This window comes from Streptopelia decaocto, assembly GCF_964273445.1.
Source record: "Streptopelia decaocto genome assembly, chromosome: 8".
Taxonomy (NCBI): domain Eukaryota; kingdom Metazoa; phylum Chordata; class Aves; order Columbiformes; family Columbidae; genus Streptopelia; species Streptopelia decaocto.
In genome coordinates, this window is record NC_138662.1 from 4,910,476 (window position 1) to 4,930,833 (window position 20,358).

The 20,358-nt window shown below is 45.3% G+C and overlaps 1 protein-coding gene across 1 annotated transcript in view; it reads right to left on the reverse strand.

Annotated features, from left to right (window-relative positions):
• Positions 1-20,358, reverse strand: part of DNAH1 (dynein axonemal heavy chain 1) — a gene marked incomplete at both ends in the record, with an annotated part of 69,251 nt that overhangs the window by 29,869 nt on the left and 19,024 nt on the right. Inside the window, 23 exons of the mRNA XM_082060341.1 lie at positions 38-142; positions 432-590; positions 1,205-1,324; positions 2,163-2,357; positions 2,637-2,814; positions 4,493-4,647; positions 5,083-5,174; positions 5,290-5,476; positions 5,556-5,642; positions 6,154-6,303; positions 6,625-6,738; positions 7,789-7,894; positions 8,958-9,146; positions 9,757-9,870; positions 10,346-10,509; positions 11,153-11,293; positions 11,965-12,144; positions 13,228-13,333; positions 13,894-14,015; positions 14,728-14,892; positions 16,564-16,776; positions 17,655-17,908; positions 19,773-19,971. Of these exons, the coding sequence (XP_081916467.1) occupies positions 38-142; positions 432-590; positions 1,205-1,324; positions 2,163-2,357; positions 2,637-2,814; positions 4,493-4,647; positions 5,083-5,174; positions 5,290-5,476; positions 5,556-5,642; positions 6,154-6,303; positions 6,625-6,738; positions 7,789-7,894; positions 8,958-9,146; positions 9,757-9,870; positions 10,346-10,509; positions 11,153-11,293; positions 11,965-12,144; positions 13,228-13,333; positions 13,894-14,015; positions 14,728-14,892; positions 16,564-16,776; positions 17,655-17,908; positions 19,773-19,971 (3,495 nt within the window). The remainder of the gene's footprint in view (positions 1-37; positions 143-431; positions 591-1,204; positions 1,325-2,162; positions 2,358-2,636; positions 2,815-4,492; positions 4,648-5,082; positions 5,175-5,289; positions 5,477-5,555; positions 5,643-6,153; positions 6,304-6,624; positions 6,739-7,788; positions 7,895-8,957; positions 9,147-9,756; positions 9,871-10,345; positions 10,510-11,152; positions 11,294-11,964; positions 12,145-13,227; positions 13,334-13,893; positions 14,016-14,727; positions 14,893-16,563; positions 16,777-17,654; positions 17,909-19,772; positions 19,972-20,358) is intronic.

Sequence of the window (20,358 nt, forward strand, 5' to 3'; positions counted from 1 at the left end):
AATTTCTCAGCTTGGGTTTGAAAGTGAAATATTTTACCTCCTTAATGACTTCCTCATCCAGATCTTCTTCAGGACTGCTAAGCCCAGCATCATACAGTTTATAGTCATAAACCAGTCCTTCTTCTGGGAAAAGTAACTGGATCTGTGGGAATAAAGCTGGGGTGAACTTGGCTGCCACCGTGAATTCACAGGAGGATCTGCCCTACTGCAAGGAAGAGTTTACTAACAGGGTGCTGCCCAGGGCAGGGGCGTCAGGTCTCTCTCCCAGATCTTCCAGCTCCAGGGCAACCTTGAAGTTTGAAGCAGACCTGTTACACCAGATCCCAAGAAGCAGCCCATCGGAAGCTTCCAAACATTCAAGCAGCTCTGATACCCATTCCTCATTACCAGTTCCTCTATAATAAGAGAGGATCTGCTTTTCCTCTCCTCACCTTTTCCTTTGCCATCTTCTCCCTCAGCCACAAACTGAAGGTTGTGCGACCTTGGGAGTCTCCAGTAGCACCCACGCTCCAGATCAAGGCAAATATAAACCAGGGTTCAATCAGCTCTCCAATACGAGCCATCTTCTCCTGGGGAATCCTCCTAACTCCCTGGGAACCAGACAAGAGCAGAAGTAAAATTCTCAGGCATAGTTAAGGTACACAGAAAACAGACTCTTCTTAATTGCTCCTAATTTTGCTTGGCTTCTATGTAGCTTATTCTAGCCAGTTTTTCACAGGCCTTGTCAATGCATTCTGTGGATTAAAGCTTGCTGCTTCATTGGTGTACTTGCGAGACTGCCCTTGATGAACTAATGTCACTCAACAGGAGCTGGGAGAAGAATGTAGTCCTTGGTTTTTAAATTTGAAAATTGTCCAGCCCTCTTCAATACCAGTTCTCAAAAGACCTGCAATCTGAGGTGCATCACTGCTTAGCTCTGATCTTTGCTTTCAGTAGAAAATTCAGTAGAAAATTTTAAAATTCCCTCTGCTACATATAAAAGTGAACTTCTTCCCTCCAGCCTGGTAGGCAGGGAGTTTATCTTTTAGTGGGCAAAGCATAATCCTTCTGGGTTTGCCTGTGCTTGGCAGGATGCTGTATTGCCTTCTGCCATGTAGATGAACCTTTCTGCACCAACATTTTGTTCTGCAGTGACTAACCCTCTGCATGACTTACTGCCCTTAAGAGTTACAGGTGCACACAAGTGACAGCAGCAAAATCCTACCTCACTGGGAATGAAGGGCTGAAACAAACATTCCAAGAGCACGAGGAGGCTCCTTGTGAGGTTACTGTCTGTTGAGGCTGTTATCTCCTTCACAAACCGCCGGACAAAGCCAATGGCATCCTGTAAGGAGAGGCAGGAACTGTCTCACTGTCACCATCCAACACACCTGACTTTGCTTTTACCTTCCAAGGTTCTGGTTTCTCCTCACTTCCCTGCAGGCTACATCTAGCAGGGGGGGTATGACTGAGAATGCTGCATCCTGAGTACCAGCACAATGACTGGAGAAAAGTAAGTCAAACAACTTGGTTCAGGCTTAGCCGCAAGAAACCTCTAGGCCTGCCTCTTGGTTCTGTGCAACAGTGACGTGCATCTTGTGCCATCGCTGCTGTCAAATGGTTTGCTCCCTTCAGACCTTTCTTTGTGTTCAGGGATAGATGCCCCGTCCCTAGAGACATCCCAGGCCAGGCTGGACAGGGCTCTAAGCAACCTGATCTGTGTGAAGATGTCCCTGCTCATGGCAGGGGTGGCACTGGATGAGCTTTGAAGGTCCCTTCCAACCCAAACTGTGCCAAGATTCTATGACCTTTACTTTGCAGCTCTGGGCTATTCATTCAAATAGTGGATCGGGAGATGAGTAGAAATGACCAGACCTGCTCTTACAACTTTTCCCCTGGAATAACTGTACTTTAAGCAATGGCTTTGCACAAGGGATGATTTTGTCCAGAAGATAATTTTAAAAGGAAATAAACCAAACAATAACGACCAACAAGACTAAGTCACATCTGCAGCGATCAGTGATCTTTTAAACCCAGGAAATTCACAGGACAGTTTGTATACTGGTAGTCTGGAATGTTCCCACAATGGCATTTAAATCCAGGCCTTGGCAAGTCTAGGCTGGCCGATATCTGAGCTGACAAGCTCCAAGCCATGGAAAGGCTGGAACGGCATAGTAGCTCACCTTGAGGAACCTCTTGAAGAGAGATGCTAGCTGCTTTGAGAAGGGCTCTAGGATGTTTGGGATTTTTTGCAGCCAGCACTCGATGAAGGGCTCCAGCCCCAAGATGCTGGGTTCCAGGTAAACCATGCCACAGCGGGAGACTGTGGCCGGGGAAGCAACAGCCAGATCCTGGACTTCAAACATCATGGTCATGCTCTGGAAATTGCAAAAGGAGAGAAAGGAGGATAAGGACTTGATCACTTGTGATATATCTTTCAGTATAATTTGGTGAAGCTGAAATCTTTCCCTTTGTTACAGGAGCCCTCTTTTTATTGTGTTCGTGCAGCACCACAGAGGTCTGGCCAACACACGGCTGCCACTGAGACACCAGTTTCCATACAAGCCCATCACAGGCATCAAATAGAAAGTCAAAGGCAAGTCTGTTCCAGGAAGGAGGAAGGAAAACAGGCAGCAAAAGTGGGAGGTATGAGTTACCTCTGTCATCTTGATGATTTCCCCCGAGCTGAGACACAGCTTCTTATTGTCATCCAGCACCGTGTTCATGTTCTCAATCCACAAAGCATCAACTGGCCCATCAAACATGTACCACTTCTTGATGGTGTCAGTGGCCGCAGCTCCCTGTCGGATGAGTGAGGAAAGGATCCCATCTGTCCTGGAAGGCAGGAGGAAGGCATGGCTTGGCTCATTCTGGTTTTGCTGAAATCAATGCAAAGTTTTCACCATACAAGGCAACAGAGCCAGAATCTTACTCTGGTTCATGTGTCCAACGATACCTGTGCCTCATTTCTTGATGAGCTGCATAAAGGTCCATCTCACTCTTTCTTTTACTGAGACATATGCCTAAGCCTGAGTGGCACCATGAGACAATTTCTTTTGGCATTAGGATCCGGACTTCATGTCATTTAACTATAAAATTCCAAGTTTCCCTTTCACATCTCTGTCCTCAGTGAAAAGCAAAGAGGCCTTGCAAGCATCCACTTGGGCTATAGGTGGGTTACCTGCTCTCTGGAGGTGCCTCCTTTTCTCCACCAAGTGCAAAGGGAGTCTCAGGACAAGTACTCTGCTAATTCAGATGCTTCAGCTGAGTAACTCTAGGTTAGGAGGGTGAATCCAACATAAAGAGCATGACCCTCTTTATAACTTAAGTTCCCCATGCTCAGCTGCCGGTGAACTCGGGTGGTGCTGGAGCTGGTGAACAGGAGAGCAGATACACAAGGAACGCTGACCATTGACAGCAAGAACTTAATCTGCACGTGGAAACCTGGAGTGCAATTTCTGTTCAGGCCCTGGACTCCACTCCCATTAATAAATAATTATTTGTTATTTCATAGTGCTAGTGAATGCCACGGTATTGTTACTGAAACCAAAGGAAAGCAGTCTGTTAGAAAGCTCAACTGATTAAAACAGATGGATTTGTCTGTAAATACATTTTACACGGCTGCTGTATTTTTCTTTTTGTCATGTTGATGTGCCTGTGTGCTGCCCCTGGGTAGAGTTACATCATAAATGAACTGTCAAACTTAACTGGAATATCCTATAAAAGGTCCTTCGGTAAAGACACACCAGAGCCCAGTCTGGGAAGCTCTGGGTCTCAGCATCAGTAATGTTTATTTGCTTGCACCTTTCCTAGAGGGTGGTTAGCTTCGTATTTTAGTTTAGCTGGTTTTACAGAACACAGTCTTTAGCTTTGTCCCCAAGCAAGTGGTGGGTGGCAGAGCCAAAGGGAGATTCACACCACTTCTCACACCTTAGCTTCTGGATAGAGTGAGCTGCAAAGTCAACTTCAGGTCACATATGGAAACACAAGCAGTAGGACTTGGCTGTCAAGAGGGCAAACAGGCTATTGGCTCTTGCTTCCAAACCACAGAAGCAAGCAGGAGCCCTGGTAACTGGAATGAAATGCCCCTTTATGTCTGAAAGTCATCCCTCATCATTCAAGGCCACCAGGGTATTTATACAGAACAATTCAAGTGCACAGTACAGAGGTCGCTTTTCTTCAGAAGCAAAACAAGTGGTTTTAAGCTGCTGTATCTTAGAGCAGGGGCATGTGCTCCAAAGCAATTGAATTATTTCTTGTTATGCAGCTAATGCTGCCAGCGGAGCTGCAGTAACTGTCTGGGCATGTGCTGGCAGCCGGGCCAAGCGCACAATAAAAGATGTCAGCTTAAATCGCTGTGACTGGCTATTGTGGCTTGCTGAGGATAAGGAATTGATTGCTTCTGGTTTTATGCTTCTATCCTAAACTGTTCTCAGCCTTGAAGAGAAGAGCTCAGGACCAGAAGAAAAACGTTTCCCGTCTGGAAGGAAGGAAAGCGGGTTTTGTACTTTACCACTCATGCGTGAGCAAGTTGAATTCTCCATAAAGCTGGCCCATTGTGATGGATTTGGGATTCAGCACAAAGTAGCGGACTGCCTCGTAATTCCCACCGCTGGCTGCAGGCTGACCTTTCAGTGATGTCATTGCAGCTGCCAGCACCTTGTAGCACTGCAAAGGCAGGAGAGCAAGAGAGTTAGCTGCCATGGCTCCGTAACGACAAAGCAACTGTATTCAAAACCCAGCAAGAAAGGAGACGTAGTGAAGGATAATGTCATGGTAAGGAGATGCCTGGCTGTATTCACAGAAATAAAATAATCCAGATGCAGGGGGAGGAAGTTAGATCATCTATGCAAGAGGCCTGAAGAATCTCAAGATGTCAAAGTATGTCTCAGCCTTAGAAATCTGCAGCAGATCTAATAAGCCTCAGTCTAATCTCCCAACTCAAAAGAATGAGATACTAATATACTTTGCTATGGCTATAAATCAGCGCTAAAAGGCAGCATCTTGGTCCCCTGGAAATAGCGGAGTACAAGTCTTCCATGAAGCTCAACGCTCTGCATCAATAGGTGGTTTGCAGGGGCCAGCACAGTATCTCAACCATACCTTTGTCTTCCCAGAGCCTGTTGGCCCCACTAGCATAAGGCCATGACGAACCACAGTGGTTTCATAGAGCTGGATGCACTTAGTCACAAAGCCTGTAAAGGAAGATGATGAGGAGAGGGTCTGGGACCAGCTCTCTCTTTCATAGCACAGGGTGCTGGACTAACAGCCCAGGCCCAGGGGGAGCTCGTGGAGGGCCTTTCCCCTCACCATCGACATCCTTCAGATTCTCTTTGATGCAGGATTTGCGAATGGCTTCTTCCAGGATACCATAATCAACAGGCTCTTCTTTGATCTTGGGAAATAAATCTGAGACAATACCCCTGAAGAGCTTGAGGTCATCCTGCAGGAATTTGGGTATGTTGGCATCCCTGATAGCCCGCAGGCAGATCAGCTCCTGCAAAGATTAAGAATTCAGAACTTCAAAGATCCTGCCTCTCTTATGTGGCAACAGTGTGAGGCAGAAGCACATTTACCTCATCCATAGTAGGATTCTCTCTTTTGAGGTTACCAGCTGTTGAGATGACAGTCTTCACAGCTCTCATCCCAAAGTCATAGTGGTCCTGGAATAGGCACAGAGGAAACAACATCATTAGATACAGGAGCACTAGCTAAAAAGAGTGAACCTATGCATGCACTCAGCAGGTAAGAAAAGAAAAATGAGAGAGAACAAGCCTCTCAGAAGAGAGAGTTCTTTCAGAACAACTGCTCCTTCATCAAAGTCTGCTCTTGCGATCTTTCCAACAACTAACTAGTCCTCAGCTGTACAGACTATGGGTGAAGAAGACAAGAATAACTGGATGAAGAAAAATACTAGATGGAGGGAGAAGCAGGCAGAGCTGCTTGGCTCAGTTGTCCTGCCATTCTAATCCTAACTAGGACTGAAGGTGAATGCAAATCCAGCCTCAGGAGGAGAAATGAGGATTAGAAAGACAGGAGGTAGGTGATAAATGGGTATTGTGACCTTTTTGCGATACACTATGACAAGGCACCAAGAGAAGCATCCAGGTACTTTGTGTCTAGGCTAGGAAAGCCTCACATTTAAAAAATATTCATGGACATTATCACATCTACCTGGCTGCTGAGCTGCTCTGACAATAGTTTGAATGTTGTGGTGATCTTCTTCGCAAGGACTTTGGCTTCATTAAACCCAAAGGAGTAGAGTGAGATCTCAGCAATCATGGAGTAATCTGGGACCATCATGGCCACAGGACGAAAGAGAGCCTGAAACATACAGTTCCAACACAAGATCAAAACACTATTGTTTCTTGCTTTTTCCAGCAAACTGAAAAGGCTGAGCATCTCTCCCAGACTGTTCAGAGGACACAGCATGAGTGTCCCTGGCACCTGTCAGGGCAGCATCCCTGCAGACTGCAATCTCAGGAGTGCTGTTTGCTTATAGATGTGATTCAAATCTCAAAATGATACTAAAAACTTTCCAAAAGCATCACTTCCCAATCCTTGTCACAGACACACTGGTGGTCTAGTTAGCATGGAGCACCTGTACCACCCTTCCACTTTCTGTCTGTCGTCTGCCCTCCTTACCTTCAGGTTATCGGGCAGTTCAGTGCGCCCAGCATACCCTGGGTTCATTGTGATGAAGACTGCACAGGATGGGACCAGTGGGATCTCCGTGCCTTCAAACATGAAGCGATCCACCTAGAAAATAAAAAATATTATCATCCTCAAAGAACAGAGCCTGACCTGCAAATTAAACACTGTAACAGAATCTTCCAAGAGGAAAACAATGGCTTTCAGTAGTTAAATTATCAAGCATGGACACACACAGCTGCCCACAATGGTAGTGACTCAGTCTGGCCCCACTGCAGGAATCCAGTGTCACCAGCAATATTCCTCCCCATTTAAGAAACTGGGCTCATGGAAGATTTACTGATAGGATAATTTTTTTTTTTTTGGCTCTTGAACAGAATTCTATCGCTGCAGCTGTAAAGAAGCATCTTTCTATTTATTTTGCAGTAGAGTTTGTGCCTGAATTAATTTGTGGCAGAGAGGGCAAAGAGAAACCTAAATCCTTTTTAAAACTGCGTAGGTAGTAATTTCAGATCAGGTATAAAGTAATGCAGAAGAATTCACAGAGAGCAAGTTTCTAATTCCAAGCCAAAGTCAAGGAGATTCAGGTCTTAACCCCTGTGAGTCTCCAGAGAACAATGCAGAGGCTGGCTGCTAGACTGGCTGACAGCTGAGCCTCCATGAAAACCAACAATTCACTCTATGTTGCAGATCTGAGTGTGTATGAGCATGTACTCTGCTGCATATATTGGGTTTTGTGAATCCACTAAAGCTTGGCTAACACATTTAGACAAACGTGGTGCTGAGCAGCTCATGGCAGAACACTGGTTGCCTTTACCACAGCTCAGTGGATCTGTATCAGATTGTCTCCCACACCAAAGTCTGCTGGCACTGCAGCTCAAGCTGAGACATACTTCAGTCTGTGACTGTGGGCAACTGTGGCAGCACAGACTACGGTGAGGCTGCAAAACCCACCCGAGATGCTGACTGTGCAATGGCCCGATACGATGTGCTACAGACAGGGCATCAGTCACGCTTCTCGAAGCTCAAGTACGTCTGTCCAAGTTGCCCCCAAGCAACTTGGAGGCTGGTCCTCCATGAAGAGACACGCAGACACAGGGATTAGCCTGGATGAGCTCAAGTGGAGATTCTTTTGTCTGCCTAATGTCCATTACATACCCTTTGCTGCTGTGCTTTCTGAATGGTTGTGATCTGCTGGGCCACCACAGACAGCACCTCGATATCAATGCGGTTGAACTCATCAAAACAAGCCCATGCGCCAGCACTGGGCAAGGAAGAAGAAACGAAGGGAGTCAGGAACATCACACAGAGCAAACTTGCACTCAAAAGTTCAGTTAGATCTAGAAATAACACATCCATATGCTGGGAAGGCAGCACAGAGGCAAGAAGTGAACCCAGAAGGCCCCTAATGTCCCAGAGCAGGTAAGTGACACAGCCACAGGGTACTGGTACAGTGGAAGGGGCTGTGGCCCCTCACCACATCTGTGCATCCCAGGCCATAGGATGAGAAGCTACATGGTCCCTATAAGACTATGGCAATGTCCTACCCTACAGCCTGGCACAAATTCTGCATGTTACAGATCTGGGCTTGAAAGAGGCATCACACTGAATTCCTGTTTTGTACGTGAGCTGTAAGTGTTGCAGATACAATTCAGGCATCTCTTAAGTCCATTTTTCAGAGCTTGGAAGACTATGTATAAAGCTGGAAGCATGTTTATGAGGAAGGTGATCTTCCCACAAGGCAGGGTTTAAAAAAGAAGTTAAATTACTTATAAAGAAAACATCTGAGAAGGGAGCATCAGCTTTTGTTGGAGTGACTAATTCAGATTCACCAGCATGCAACAGACTAATTGGACCAGCTCTGTTTGAAATGTAGAGAAGAGAGGAGCTTCTCTGAGAGGATTCCTCGGGGCTTAAAGCAGTCTCTCTTGGCTGCTCAATTTTGGATACACAGCAGATTCTCTCCTCCTTAAGATTAAGCAGCTTGTGGGCTGAATCTCAGTCTAACGTGTATGATACTAAAACAATGGACAGAGCTGCAAACATTTGCACAGGTTTCTAACAGTGGATTGGTGTCAAGCATTTTAATTTTGCCTTAAATGTACAGTATCTCTTTTTATCCTTTTTCTTTTTTTTTAATTGGCTCAACTGTCTCTCCCTTCTGGCAGGAATTTTGTAACTTTGCTCATTCAGGAACACAGTAACACTCCTACTAGGGCTTTGTTTGCTCTTCTGGGCTGCTCTGAAAAACACCCACTGATTCCCAGTGGCGAGCATCCCTGTATCCCACCCACTCCTTGATAATGACACACAGTATTTCATTGTACCTGGCTAGTCCCTTGAAAAACTTTCCCATTGCCATAAAGTCAAGCTGGTCGGAGCAGTTGAACACTACAGTTTGGATTGCTAGTGCTTTCCCCAAGTCTTTTGTCGTTTCTGTTTTGCCTGTTCCTGCTGGTCCTGCAGGTGCTCCTCCAAATTTCAGGTGCAGAGCTCCTGTAAGTGTCAGGTAACACCTACAACAAAGAAGAGACCAGATGATGAAAAGCACTTCTATTAGTGATTTCAGTAAGGGAGACATATGATCTATTCAGTCAGAGACAGGTAGGAATCCATCCTTTGTTACTCTGCAGAACTGCTTAGATATGCAGCACTCTGCAAAGGAGTCAGCTATATGGCCTTGATTAGTATTCATGGGGGCCTGCATGCACACATCCTTCTGCCACTGGCTACGAATTCACTCTCCAGAAAAAGAACAGTTACAAAAGGGTAAAACTACGATCGCTGCTGCGTATTCTAGGGTATTAGATGCTCCTATTTACCCATTTGTAGAAGCGCTCCTTAACTATCATGTGGGCATTTTATGAGTCAGAGCACCATATTAAGAATTAGGAGAGTGCAAACAACCAGTCTGAGCATTGATCACCAGGAACACCGAACCAACACTAGGGTGTTTCTATTCTCTCACGTAGTCATCTACTGTACAAATAGCTTCTATTTACATGAATTAAGCAGTAAGACTGGCATGGTCTCATCCTTAGTTTAATCCCCAATAAGCCTTGTTCATACAAAAACAAAAGAAAAAATAAAAAGATATACTTATTACCCAGAAAACCACTTCCTTACCTGTCAGTGAGGGGTGTGATGACCAGACGGCCACTGTTGCCCAGATACTCATAGCCATAGAGAAATTCAGCATTGACTGCTCTGATGTACATGTCCTCCTTCGTCCAGTAATATCTAATGATGAGTGAACATGACATCAGAAAGATAAACGCTGCCTGGCAGACAACACAGCAGCTCATAAGGCTGCAACCTGCAAGTCTGGAGACCTGCATGTCAAGGGTTTCCCTCTTGAGAGAAGAAAGGATAAGGTACCACAACAGGGCAGACAGGAGTTCTGAAATTAGGTGTTATATCAAGGGTCATATTCCTTAGGCAGGAGCATGCCCTTTCACAGTGAAACACCATGGTATGGCTTCATCTATATTGCCAAAGTGGATGCTGCCAAAACTACATCTGTTAGACACGTTAGAACCAGCATCCTTTTTAGATTGAAATCTCATTCCTCACAGGGACATTAGAGGCAACCCATGAATACTGCTTACAGACCATGCAAACTCTTGTTACCATTTGCTATGGACACAACTGATGGGTAAGGAGGATGAAGACTGGCCAAGGAGGCCAGGTGAGGTTCAACAGCTCTGCTCTCTACCTGAGCTGAGAGATCCACTCAAAATCATTCATGCTTGTCACATTCTCCTCAATCAGCTTTGCTGCAACATCCTTGGCATGGACCTCAATCACAATCAGAGCTGACAACACTGATCGCTGCATCTTAGACAATTGTCCACGGACCAGGGCAACCAAATCACCCAGCTGGGAAAGGAAAAGAAAATACTCTGAAGCAATACCTATCCCAAGGAGCCAGGCTGTACTAACACAATGCAACTGAAGTTATGGCATGCCACGTCCAGATCACAGGCTGTGTCCAGGCAACTTCTGCCTCTTCTCTTGCTATAGATACAAATGACCCCTCAGAAAGCAAACAGTGGTCAGAACTCACTTTTGCCTACACCATTACCATGTTCAGGTGAAAAGAAAGAGTTAGAGCCACCATGAGGCCCAGAGCTAATATATCCCAGGTATTAGGTGTGATTAGATGCAGGGAACAGATATAAAGGATGCAGTTTTACTTTGACTACTACCATCCATCCCTTCAGTTCTCCTCCACCTTTGACTTTTGGGTGACCCTGAAGACAGGGTCTTTCACTCTGTTTCTGTCTTCAGGTAATGACCATATTATCTGTGCTGTACATTATTAGAGGTTTATGATGACAAATATCCTAATGATTAAGATGATAAGAACCTGGTTATTTAGCTGTTTTTGAGCTGTGCTATGCGGGACTATGTCTCTGTTTCTCCTACAATATTGTCCTGGCTGTATTTATAAGTTATCTAAGGTCTCATGACTGAAAAATCTCCATCTGGCAGAATCTCACCCTTATATTCACTTTCATACCTGAGTAGTCAGCTGTGGGTAAAGCCTGCTGGACAAATCTCCAGCTTCCAGAGCTTCAGACACTTCCTTTGTCCAGAAAATCTGGCAGCCAGCAATGACCACTTGGCCAGGCCATTGCAAGACCCATGTAGTACGTGCAGTCTCAAAAAAGACAAAAAAAAAGGTGGTAAGACAATGATTTTATTTTTTTATTCCTATGCCTCCCTGATCTGAGATGCATAATTACAAAATAAGAACTGTGTTATTGTTTAAGAGGCTTTCCTTTTCTTTTCCTCCACTTGCTGAGTAGAAAATGGCAACAGAAATATCTGAGGCCTTTTCATTTTTCAGCTTTCTGCCTCCTTCGACCCAAACAAATTAAAATTCAAATTTTCTACCAGCATAGCTTTTACACAGAAACCAGAGCCAAGATGCATCCTCTGTGCATTGACTGAAATCAATAGTTCCCATGTCTTGGTTACTTTTACCAGCCTCTAGCACATGTGCAAGACATGAGAGTTTGAAGGAGATCCTCATAAAAAAGAAGTTGCCTGGAGAGAAGAATAGATATGGATTCATGCAGGGTTGTTCTATGATACTGGGGAGCATTCTGTGGCTGTTGAGTGAGTGTGCAGGGTTTGCATTCTTCTGAAGCATTAGTTGCTTGCTTAACTGCACATTCTGCACTTAACACACACACACACAACTGGATTAAAGGTGTATTTTAAAACTAGTAGAATATGACAAATTCATCAGCCCCATCACTGGTGAACTTTATGGTAAGCCTAGAACCAAGACACTGGAGACCAGCCAGTCTGTGATAAAACTCTTACCTCTGGATAAACACCAATTGATCTTTCTATGTGGTCCCGTACACTGGCCTTCATGGATTTCTCCACTTCCAGCAGCCACTCCTCCACATTGTCAGTGGGATAGATGGAAACACACAGCTTCACCTCTTCTCCTTCAGCAGAGTACATGTGTGTGATCTGCAGGTCCTCCTGGAACAGCAGCTAATGGAAGAAGCGCAACAGGAGATGTGAAAGGAGGATTTTCTTTCTGTTCCTCCCCTCCTGCCATGGGGGAACAGCCAGGCTGTAGTGGTGTATGCTCTCCGGTGCCAAACTTGGGTGTCAATAGTGATAACAAAGTGTGCGACAGATATGCAAAATGACCTCTCCAAAAAATGGAGGGTGCCTGTATGAAAACAAGAGATTCATGTTGCTGGTTTAACTTAAGCAAAATAAATGAAATTACAGATAGGATGAACATGTCTCATTGCATGTCTAGGATGCAAACCCTGTTCAATTCTGTAGATTCAAATCATTTCCCTTGAGGCCACAGTGCCCGGTTTTAAGAGTAAAATTCTAACAGCTTCTCCAGTGCCTCAGCATATCACTGAAAGTCTCCTTATTTATTCCAATGGCTTTGCACCAGCTTTCCAGTTCAATTTCCTTTCTATTTTCCCAATCTAATGACTAGGAGATTGGTTTTAGCGTCTGAGTATTGTGGTGGTACAAGCTGTGACTAGCCATGGAGTCTGAAATCTATTACGAATAATAAAGAGGAAAAATAGCTGGGTTAACCCCGGCTCCTAAGTGGGGATGAAGGCAGAAACTTAATTCAGTTCAGGCTTGCTCATTGTCCCTGCTGGGGCTGTCAGCAAGAGTGTGATTCCATCCTAACCAGGTGCCTGTGAGTAGACAGCCAAGTCTGAGCTACTTCTCTTGGCCTCCACAGTGTGATGGACAGACATCTCCAGAGAGAGCGTTCTCGTCTCCTAAAATGGGGATCTAAGTGAATTTCTGCAAGTTGCCCTTTGCAGAACCCTGTTTTCCCCTCATTGTCCAAAAGGCAATCGAGGGTACCCAATTCATAGGCAGATGTCTGGCTCTGAAATGTCTAAAGTGAGGTTGCTGGAATCCCACTCCAGGGCAGGGAGCACCTTGCAATGCCTGTGTGCAGTCACAGGTCCCCAGGAGATCCGTGTCCACGCAGCAGAATGTGAACAGCCCTCCAGACCTCAGGATGCCTTTGGATTCCCATGACAACTTCCCAAAGGTGGGCCAAGCCACGAGGGTGCTTGCTTTGCCTACCTGTGCAATGTTCTCAAAGCATTTGCGGAGGTGAGGTTGCACAGCAGTGGGGTCTTTTGTCTGAGATAGTATTTCCAGCAGCTCATCATCTGAAAGGAAGTAGAACCTAGAAACAGAGAGTGAGGCATGAGGGGAGGCTTGCTATACTGCAGCATCAGGGCTGAAGTCCCAGCAATGCGAGGAACAAGCCTATTGCTGGAGACACTGTTTCTGACCACCCACTGATCTCTTTGTATTTGTGTAGGAGAGTAGCAGCTATGGTCCAGTCATCTCCCTTTCTGTAGAGACAGACTTCTCCATCTGCAGAAATCAGTCGTTCCCATGCAAAGTGGGCTTAAATGAGTATTAAAGCATAGACGTATTCCATCAAGAATAAGGGACGGAGTTACATGAAAGTTTCCATTTTACCCCATCCTTTCTCGACAAATCACGAGGCACAGATATGCAACGATGCTACCAGACTCACAACATTTGTGTCTGCCTGTTTTCTCCCCATCAGATGGCAGCATTGAAAGGCGCAGCCCTGCTCATGTTTGCAAATCTCATGACAATATCCTAAGCTTGGATTGTGTTGCTCTTTCTTGGCAGAGTGAACTGGAGCGAGCCTCTCCTTTTGTGTTTTCCGAACCAGCGAGTGTGATCCAGCCCACTGACGTTTGAGGTTACCTGGGAAAAGCGCGTCTCTTCATCTCCAGATATTCACTCAGCCCTTTCTGCACTAGTTCGAGTAGATTGTTACATTTTCGCAGGTTCTCTAGTAGCACAGGATCTGGGCACAAAGACATCACCTATAAAGAGAATGGAGAACAGAGGAAGCATCAGTATTCTGAGCATGTTAGAGACAAGGCAGGGGAGATAATTGATTTGCACACTGATGTTACTGATGGGATTTAAATGAGTCATTCACAGGGATCTGGAGAAGTGTGAGCTTTGTGGGCAAAGAGAGGAAACAGAAATTACGGATGTGACAAGCGCATTTCTAGATTCCCGTAAATACCACCAACATCTGTAGTATGGAATACAAGTGGTGATGGAGACCTACGAAGTGGCGACTGGAGAACAGAAGGGTGCAGAGCACTGCTACCAGGCCACAGAAACAGGTGAAGGGCAGCAGAAGAGCCAAACAATGGCTCTAAACAATTTAAAAGGGTCAGTCTTGAGGAAGAATCGAAGGAGATATCTTATGGATTAGGATTATAGCAGGCCTGGTGCAAGAGTCGTAAGAGGTAGGGAGTCTGTGTGCTGGGGAGAAGGTCTCTGGTGGGGCGGACAGCTTGGTGCAAGGCATTGCGGGGAATGGCTGTCCATTTGGACACTGGAACAAAAGGGCATGTTCCAAGAGAAGAAACCTAGCACGGCACCCTGGGAGAGGGTGCATGGCTCATGCAGGGCTGCTCATGCCCACACCATTACAAAGGCAACAACCCAAAGGCAGTTCTTGTGTGAGCACAGCTCCAAGGAATTTGGGATATCTGCATTGGCTTTCATCAAGACACGCACCTCAGGGTTTTCTTTAGCATTCTTCATGATGTTCCTCCACTCCGTATCCATGTCCTGGTAGCGCTGGCTTTCCAATGGGAGCTGTCTTTTGATGTCCTCTGATCTAAAGATGGGCTCCAAGTAGAGCCAAGAGCACTGGCAGTTCAGCCATTCCTCTAGGACATCCTAGTGGGACACAAAAGGAGCGTATCGAGACACCATGCTATGAACCTGTTCAACAAAACCATTCAAACTGCGCCAGAATGGGGTTAAAAAAAAAGAAAAAAATAAGAGAAAAAAGAGGTGATGCTGCACTCAGACCTTCCACAATTCTAAAATCTACATGCAGCATCAGGAGCTGGAATTTCCTTCCCAAATAATTAATCCCTTTTGCTAATGGTTGTCAGCAGGTAGTTTAGAAATATGTGTAAGCCAATACTTAAGATCAAAGGGACTGTGTGGTGCTAGGTCAAATTTCTGTGGCTAGTGTTTCTGTATTTTACAGAAGAGAGTACTATGTGAGCACACAGTAAGATGGGGATTTTATTTGTGAAAAGAGCTTTCTTTTGTGGAAGAAGAATGAAAAATAATATGCCAGACTTTGCATTTGTCATATCCTCTCTGCTGCCTGATATACCTCAGCCCCAGCCATACCTACAGAATAATCCATGAAAACATCCTTGAACAACACTCTGAGTTAAGAGAACGAATGGAAAGCTAAACATTTCAGTGAGGCACCAGAAGGGAACTCTGTTTGTCAGGCACTCAGAGGAGCAAGAATAACGCTGGAAGAACATCTTCCTCTTCCATTTTCAGGCATGGGAGACGAGAAGGCATGGGGAACCTGCCCCACATTGCAAAGCAGCTCAAGTGTTTGACTCCCTTTCGGACTGCCTTAGTCACATGGTGCTATCTGGTGTTCTCTGACCACAGGCAGCTACTCAACCCAGCAGGAACTGGGTTTTCCAGTAACACAGACAGTGGCTCTTGCCACACTCCATCAGCTAACCCTGATCAGCCACTTCCCAAAAGCAGATTCATGGGCCTTTCATGATAGGGATGAATGCAATCAAAACAAGGGGTAGGAAAGGCAGGGTGAAAACAGACAACATCACAGCCAACACCACACAGTAAATAACTGCATTTCCCCATGTCATCTGCTGCCTTAGGGCTTAGAGCAGCATTTCTGTATCCTCATGAGACAAGGTTAGCGCTCTGGCAGCCCACAGCCCAAGCACATCCAGAAGGTAAGCACCAATAAACAGAATAAGGTAGTCATGAGCAATGCTGCCGTGCATCAAACCCCAGCATTTACATAGCATTCTCCAGCTAGATACTTGTATTGGAATTTTTATCCTGCAGCAAAATGCTGTTCTGCTGGGTGAGTCCTGCTGGGTGCTGAGCATTCAGGCTCCGGTTTGATGATGAAGTGCTGGCATGGTCTGCCAGATCCTGCTTAAACAGGCACTTACCTACACTGAGATGTGAACGATTAGCATGGATTCCACAGGACCTGTAAGAATCTATAAGATTCACTTAGTATAATACATTTAGAGATACCAGTAGGGCTATTCACAGCAATGGGAGAGTCCTGACCCTGCCAAAAAGCGTGGCAATAGATACTAAAAGAGTTGGAATTTCATCACTGCTGTTTGCAGAAAAAGGCTCTGAGATTTTATCCCCTATGTTATTAGAGTCAGAGGGCTTTGACAGGCCCTCTTCCTTCTTAAAGACTGATATTCTCTTGATAGTTGTCCTCCCAGTTCCCTAGCAGCAACTGCACAGTGTCCACGTTCAAGCATGGCAGCACAGCCCCGCTGCCTGCCTTCACCGTGTGCGTGGGTAAGAAACCAATACCTGTGTTATCTTCAGCTTATTTTCCCATGTGCCCATCCTTTCCTCAAAATGTTTCTTGAACGGTGAGAAGGACATGCTCTGAACCATGACAATGTGATCATCTGTGAGCTGATTAGCTTCATCAGTGTCTTTCAGAATAAAGGTGCCCGTGTCTTTGTAAGGCTCCACAATAAAGAAAACTGAGTTCCATTCACTCTCCATCTTGTTGAGTGCCTGGAACAGAGGGACAAGCAATTTAATTTTCAGATACAGCCTTTGCAATGGTTTTCCCAGCTTCCACAACCCTCTAAATGTCCCTCTCTAGCAAGTGACAGGCTTTTGCTCTTGGATTCCACTGGAAACTGCAGCTGTGTGTTTAATGCATGACACACGCAGCAACAGCACATTTCCTCTGCAAGGACTCAACACCGACCTGAAAGGAACACTTTGAGGGGAAAAAAGGGCAATTTCATCTCCAGGCCTATTTATGCTACTAGATGCACAGGGGCTGTCAGTGAAGTGTCTATTAATGATTACGGTTAATGACGGCTTTGTGAAAGGGGCAGCTACCCATTGAGAACTCGCCTGAGACTTCAGAGAACAAAACCTGCCAGAAGGTAATGACTTTCAATCAAGACCATCTTAGATCACATCTGAACTGGTGAACTGAAGCTGAAAGACTATCTAACCCACGAATTCCCAGAGCCAGCAAGTCTTCCCTGCATGTTAAAGGATTTCCCACCTCCATTTCCAGTCACAGCTAATCCCTGACATAAGATTTGAATGGCAGAATGCAGACAATCAATTTATTTTAATTTAAACAGTCACTAATCCCCCAGTGAGGTGTGAAACCCCAACCGATGGATCAGCATAACCATCAGGCAGCACTGTTATGTTACAACTGAAATTCTACGCAAGGCAAAATTACTTCTTCTAGTGTGTGAACTCAGTTGCGTGGCCATTGCTCTAAGGCCAGCAGCCTTTTCACTTGTGCTGCAGAATGTGTCTAATGCTCTGGGACAAAAGGAACATCACCCAAGGCAATGACTGCCTGCTCAACAGAAATGCATTTGAGAAGCAACCAAAGACACAGCAAGTCCCCCTCTCCTCACATTCTCAATGGCGTATTCCTTGCCAGCTATCTCAGCTACTTTGGTAATGCTCTCGATATGATCCAGCAGGTTCATCTCCAAGCAGTGACCAACTGTCAGACTGGGTTCTGGCTTGATATCCATGTTAATCTCTTCCGACAGCATCTCCCAGTGCCGGCTTTTCATACCAGGATTGTTCAGCCCTTGAATTAAGGGGACGTATGATTTGAAGTCTTCAATCTTGTCTCGAAACTCCATTGCCACAGCCTGGCAGGCTTTCAGAGAGAAAAACAGAAGAACATCAGCAACACAGTGTGTAAGGATGTTTCCTTAAGGAACTCCCTAGAAGCTGTCCAAAGCCTGATGTGCTTGTAGACACATGGTAACAGGGTAGGTAAGCAGCAGAAGAGCACACTGGAAAATGCAGGTTGAAGTAATGAAGACACAAAGGCTCTCTCTACATGGCTACTAAGCAAGGATTCACACCCACTCCCAGAAGCAGACCTGCCTATTAGCCAAAAGTCTGTTCCAGGCAAGTCCATGCTAAGCAGGTGTGTGCCTTAGCCTAGAGCTCACCAGAACACGAGAAGCAAACAAATTTATTTCCTTATACAGGCCGAAGCATGATGAAGCCCCATCTGCCAATAGATATTTTAGAAGCTCTGGTCTTCATTCTAAGATCTTAACTTCCTTAACAAGATCAGGCTGCAAGTTATCTCACACCCAGCTCAGGCGATCCTAAATAGAAGATGGATACAATACATAGGAGCTAGAAGTAAGCTAGGATTGCAGCCAGCTTTGGAAAGGGAAAGCATGCAGGAGACGCCTTGCTAGCCCATGGCCACACCAGAGCCAAAGGCACTTCAGCCTCATAGGAGGGACAAAGTCAAGGAAAGGGCTTTGCTCTGGGGGCATCCTGGAAGCCCACGTCTTAGCATTGTTCACATCATGTCCTTTTCCAGCTTGTGCTGTTGCGAGTAAAGCAACAGATATGCAAAGAACACGGGACTTGCTTCCTTTCCAAAATTTGGCTGCAGCACGTGCCTCCTTTTATTGCACTCTGCATGGCTGACTGCACGTTCACGGCAAGGACGTGACCGCCTCGCACTCCCTGCTGGGTGGTCTGTGAACACAAGGCAGAGTCAAGGACGAGACACATATTTCACCAGGTGCCAGGAAATATTGCAATGAATATGAGCAGGTATTCTTAGTATTTCTGTTTACCATAATGATTCATAGTTACTCACGCAACCACTCATCACCTCCTCCATTGGGGCTGATTCATGGCATTGTTTAAGAGTGAGTTCAAGTTTAAAAGGATGAATCAAAAATCTCCCACTGTAAAATATATTTCAATCTAAGCCATCTGGCAGGAGATTTTAGAATTAGCTCTAAAGAATGACCAACGCATCTCTGAGAATCATGGAATGGGAAGTTAAGCTGCAAGTGAAGTCTCAACTCCAGCTTTACCAGGAGCCATGATTAAAAGACCTTCATGTGGACTGCAAGGGCTGGACGCGATCATCTGAACTTCACACACATTCAGGCAGGAAGGAAAATGGTTATTACATTCCACAGATCATTTCCAGAATTTGCAATTTCATTTTATTCACAAAAAAATCAAGATGTCTTCTGGCTTTCCACTAAATTCATTGGCCAACAGAGAAAACAATATTGGCCAAGCAAACAGCACCCGGAAGATCCGTATTTAAGTTCCTTTACTTCCTGGCTTGTCTAAGGGCTTAAACCCACCTGTCTAGCCACTGAGCCACATAGTAATTCTCTATCACAATTCTGGATTATATTACTTTATATAAATGAGTAACTATTAACTGCAACATAAGAGGGTGGGTTTTATTTTCAATACTGTATTGGGAATTAGATATAAAAGGAATTTGCAGCCTGGTTATTTCCATGCCAGACTGGTACTTCAAGCAGCAAACTAGCACCTAGATGTGAATCATCATAACTCCAGAAAAGAAGTGGAAAATAACTTTGCTAGCATTTTATCAGCTGGCTCCATCACAAACGACACAACCGTGTGACATCCTGACAATCCCCACTCAGAGCATTCTGTGACACACCTCACATCAAAATGCTGATATGGACCAACTTCCTCCCCCCAGGCTGCTTATCTACCTGGTGAATCCTTGAACTGCCTCACGCATTTTTGCATTGTTTTAGAAGATTCATTGACATTCTTCTCTAGCTGCTCTGCCTCAAGTTCCACAAGAGGATCATTCATCCAGCTGTTATGCCACTGCATCCAGTCTGACACTGTAGTCCAGAGATCACAGTATGGCTGGAAGTCCTTAACCATCTTGGATAGCGTACTGTACTTTGGAAAGAGAGAAAAAGCAAGCGTAAGTACCAAGTGTATTCTCTGCATGACAGCTTGCATGTCAAATGGCCAAAAAAGCCACAGTTCTTTTTTTAATCTCAAGCAAGCAACAAGAAACATGTACTTCAGGAGCATGTATCAGACCACCTTCTCCTGGGACCACAATACAGATTCCAAGGGAGAACAACTAGCAAAGCTGGGCTTCACATTCAGACACATTCAGGCCAAAATGCATCCAGTGGAGCTGGGCCTGCACCATCAGTCTGGTATGGAGAGCACTCGCTCCACTTGCCTCTACAAATGCTCTGCTGCAGAATGAGATTTTGATGGGTAGTCCACACACAAACAGTGAAAGCATACACTGCACATCATATCAAAACTTGG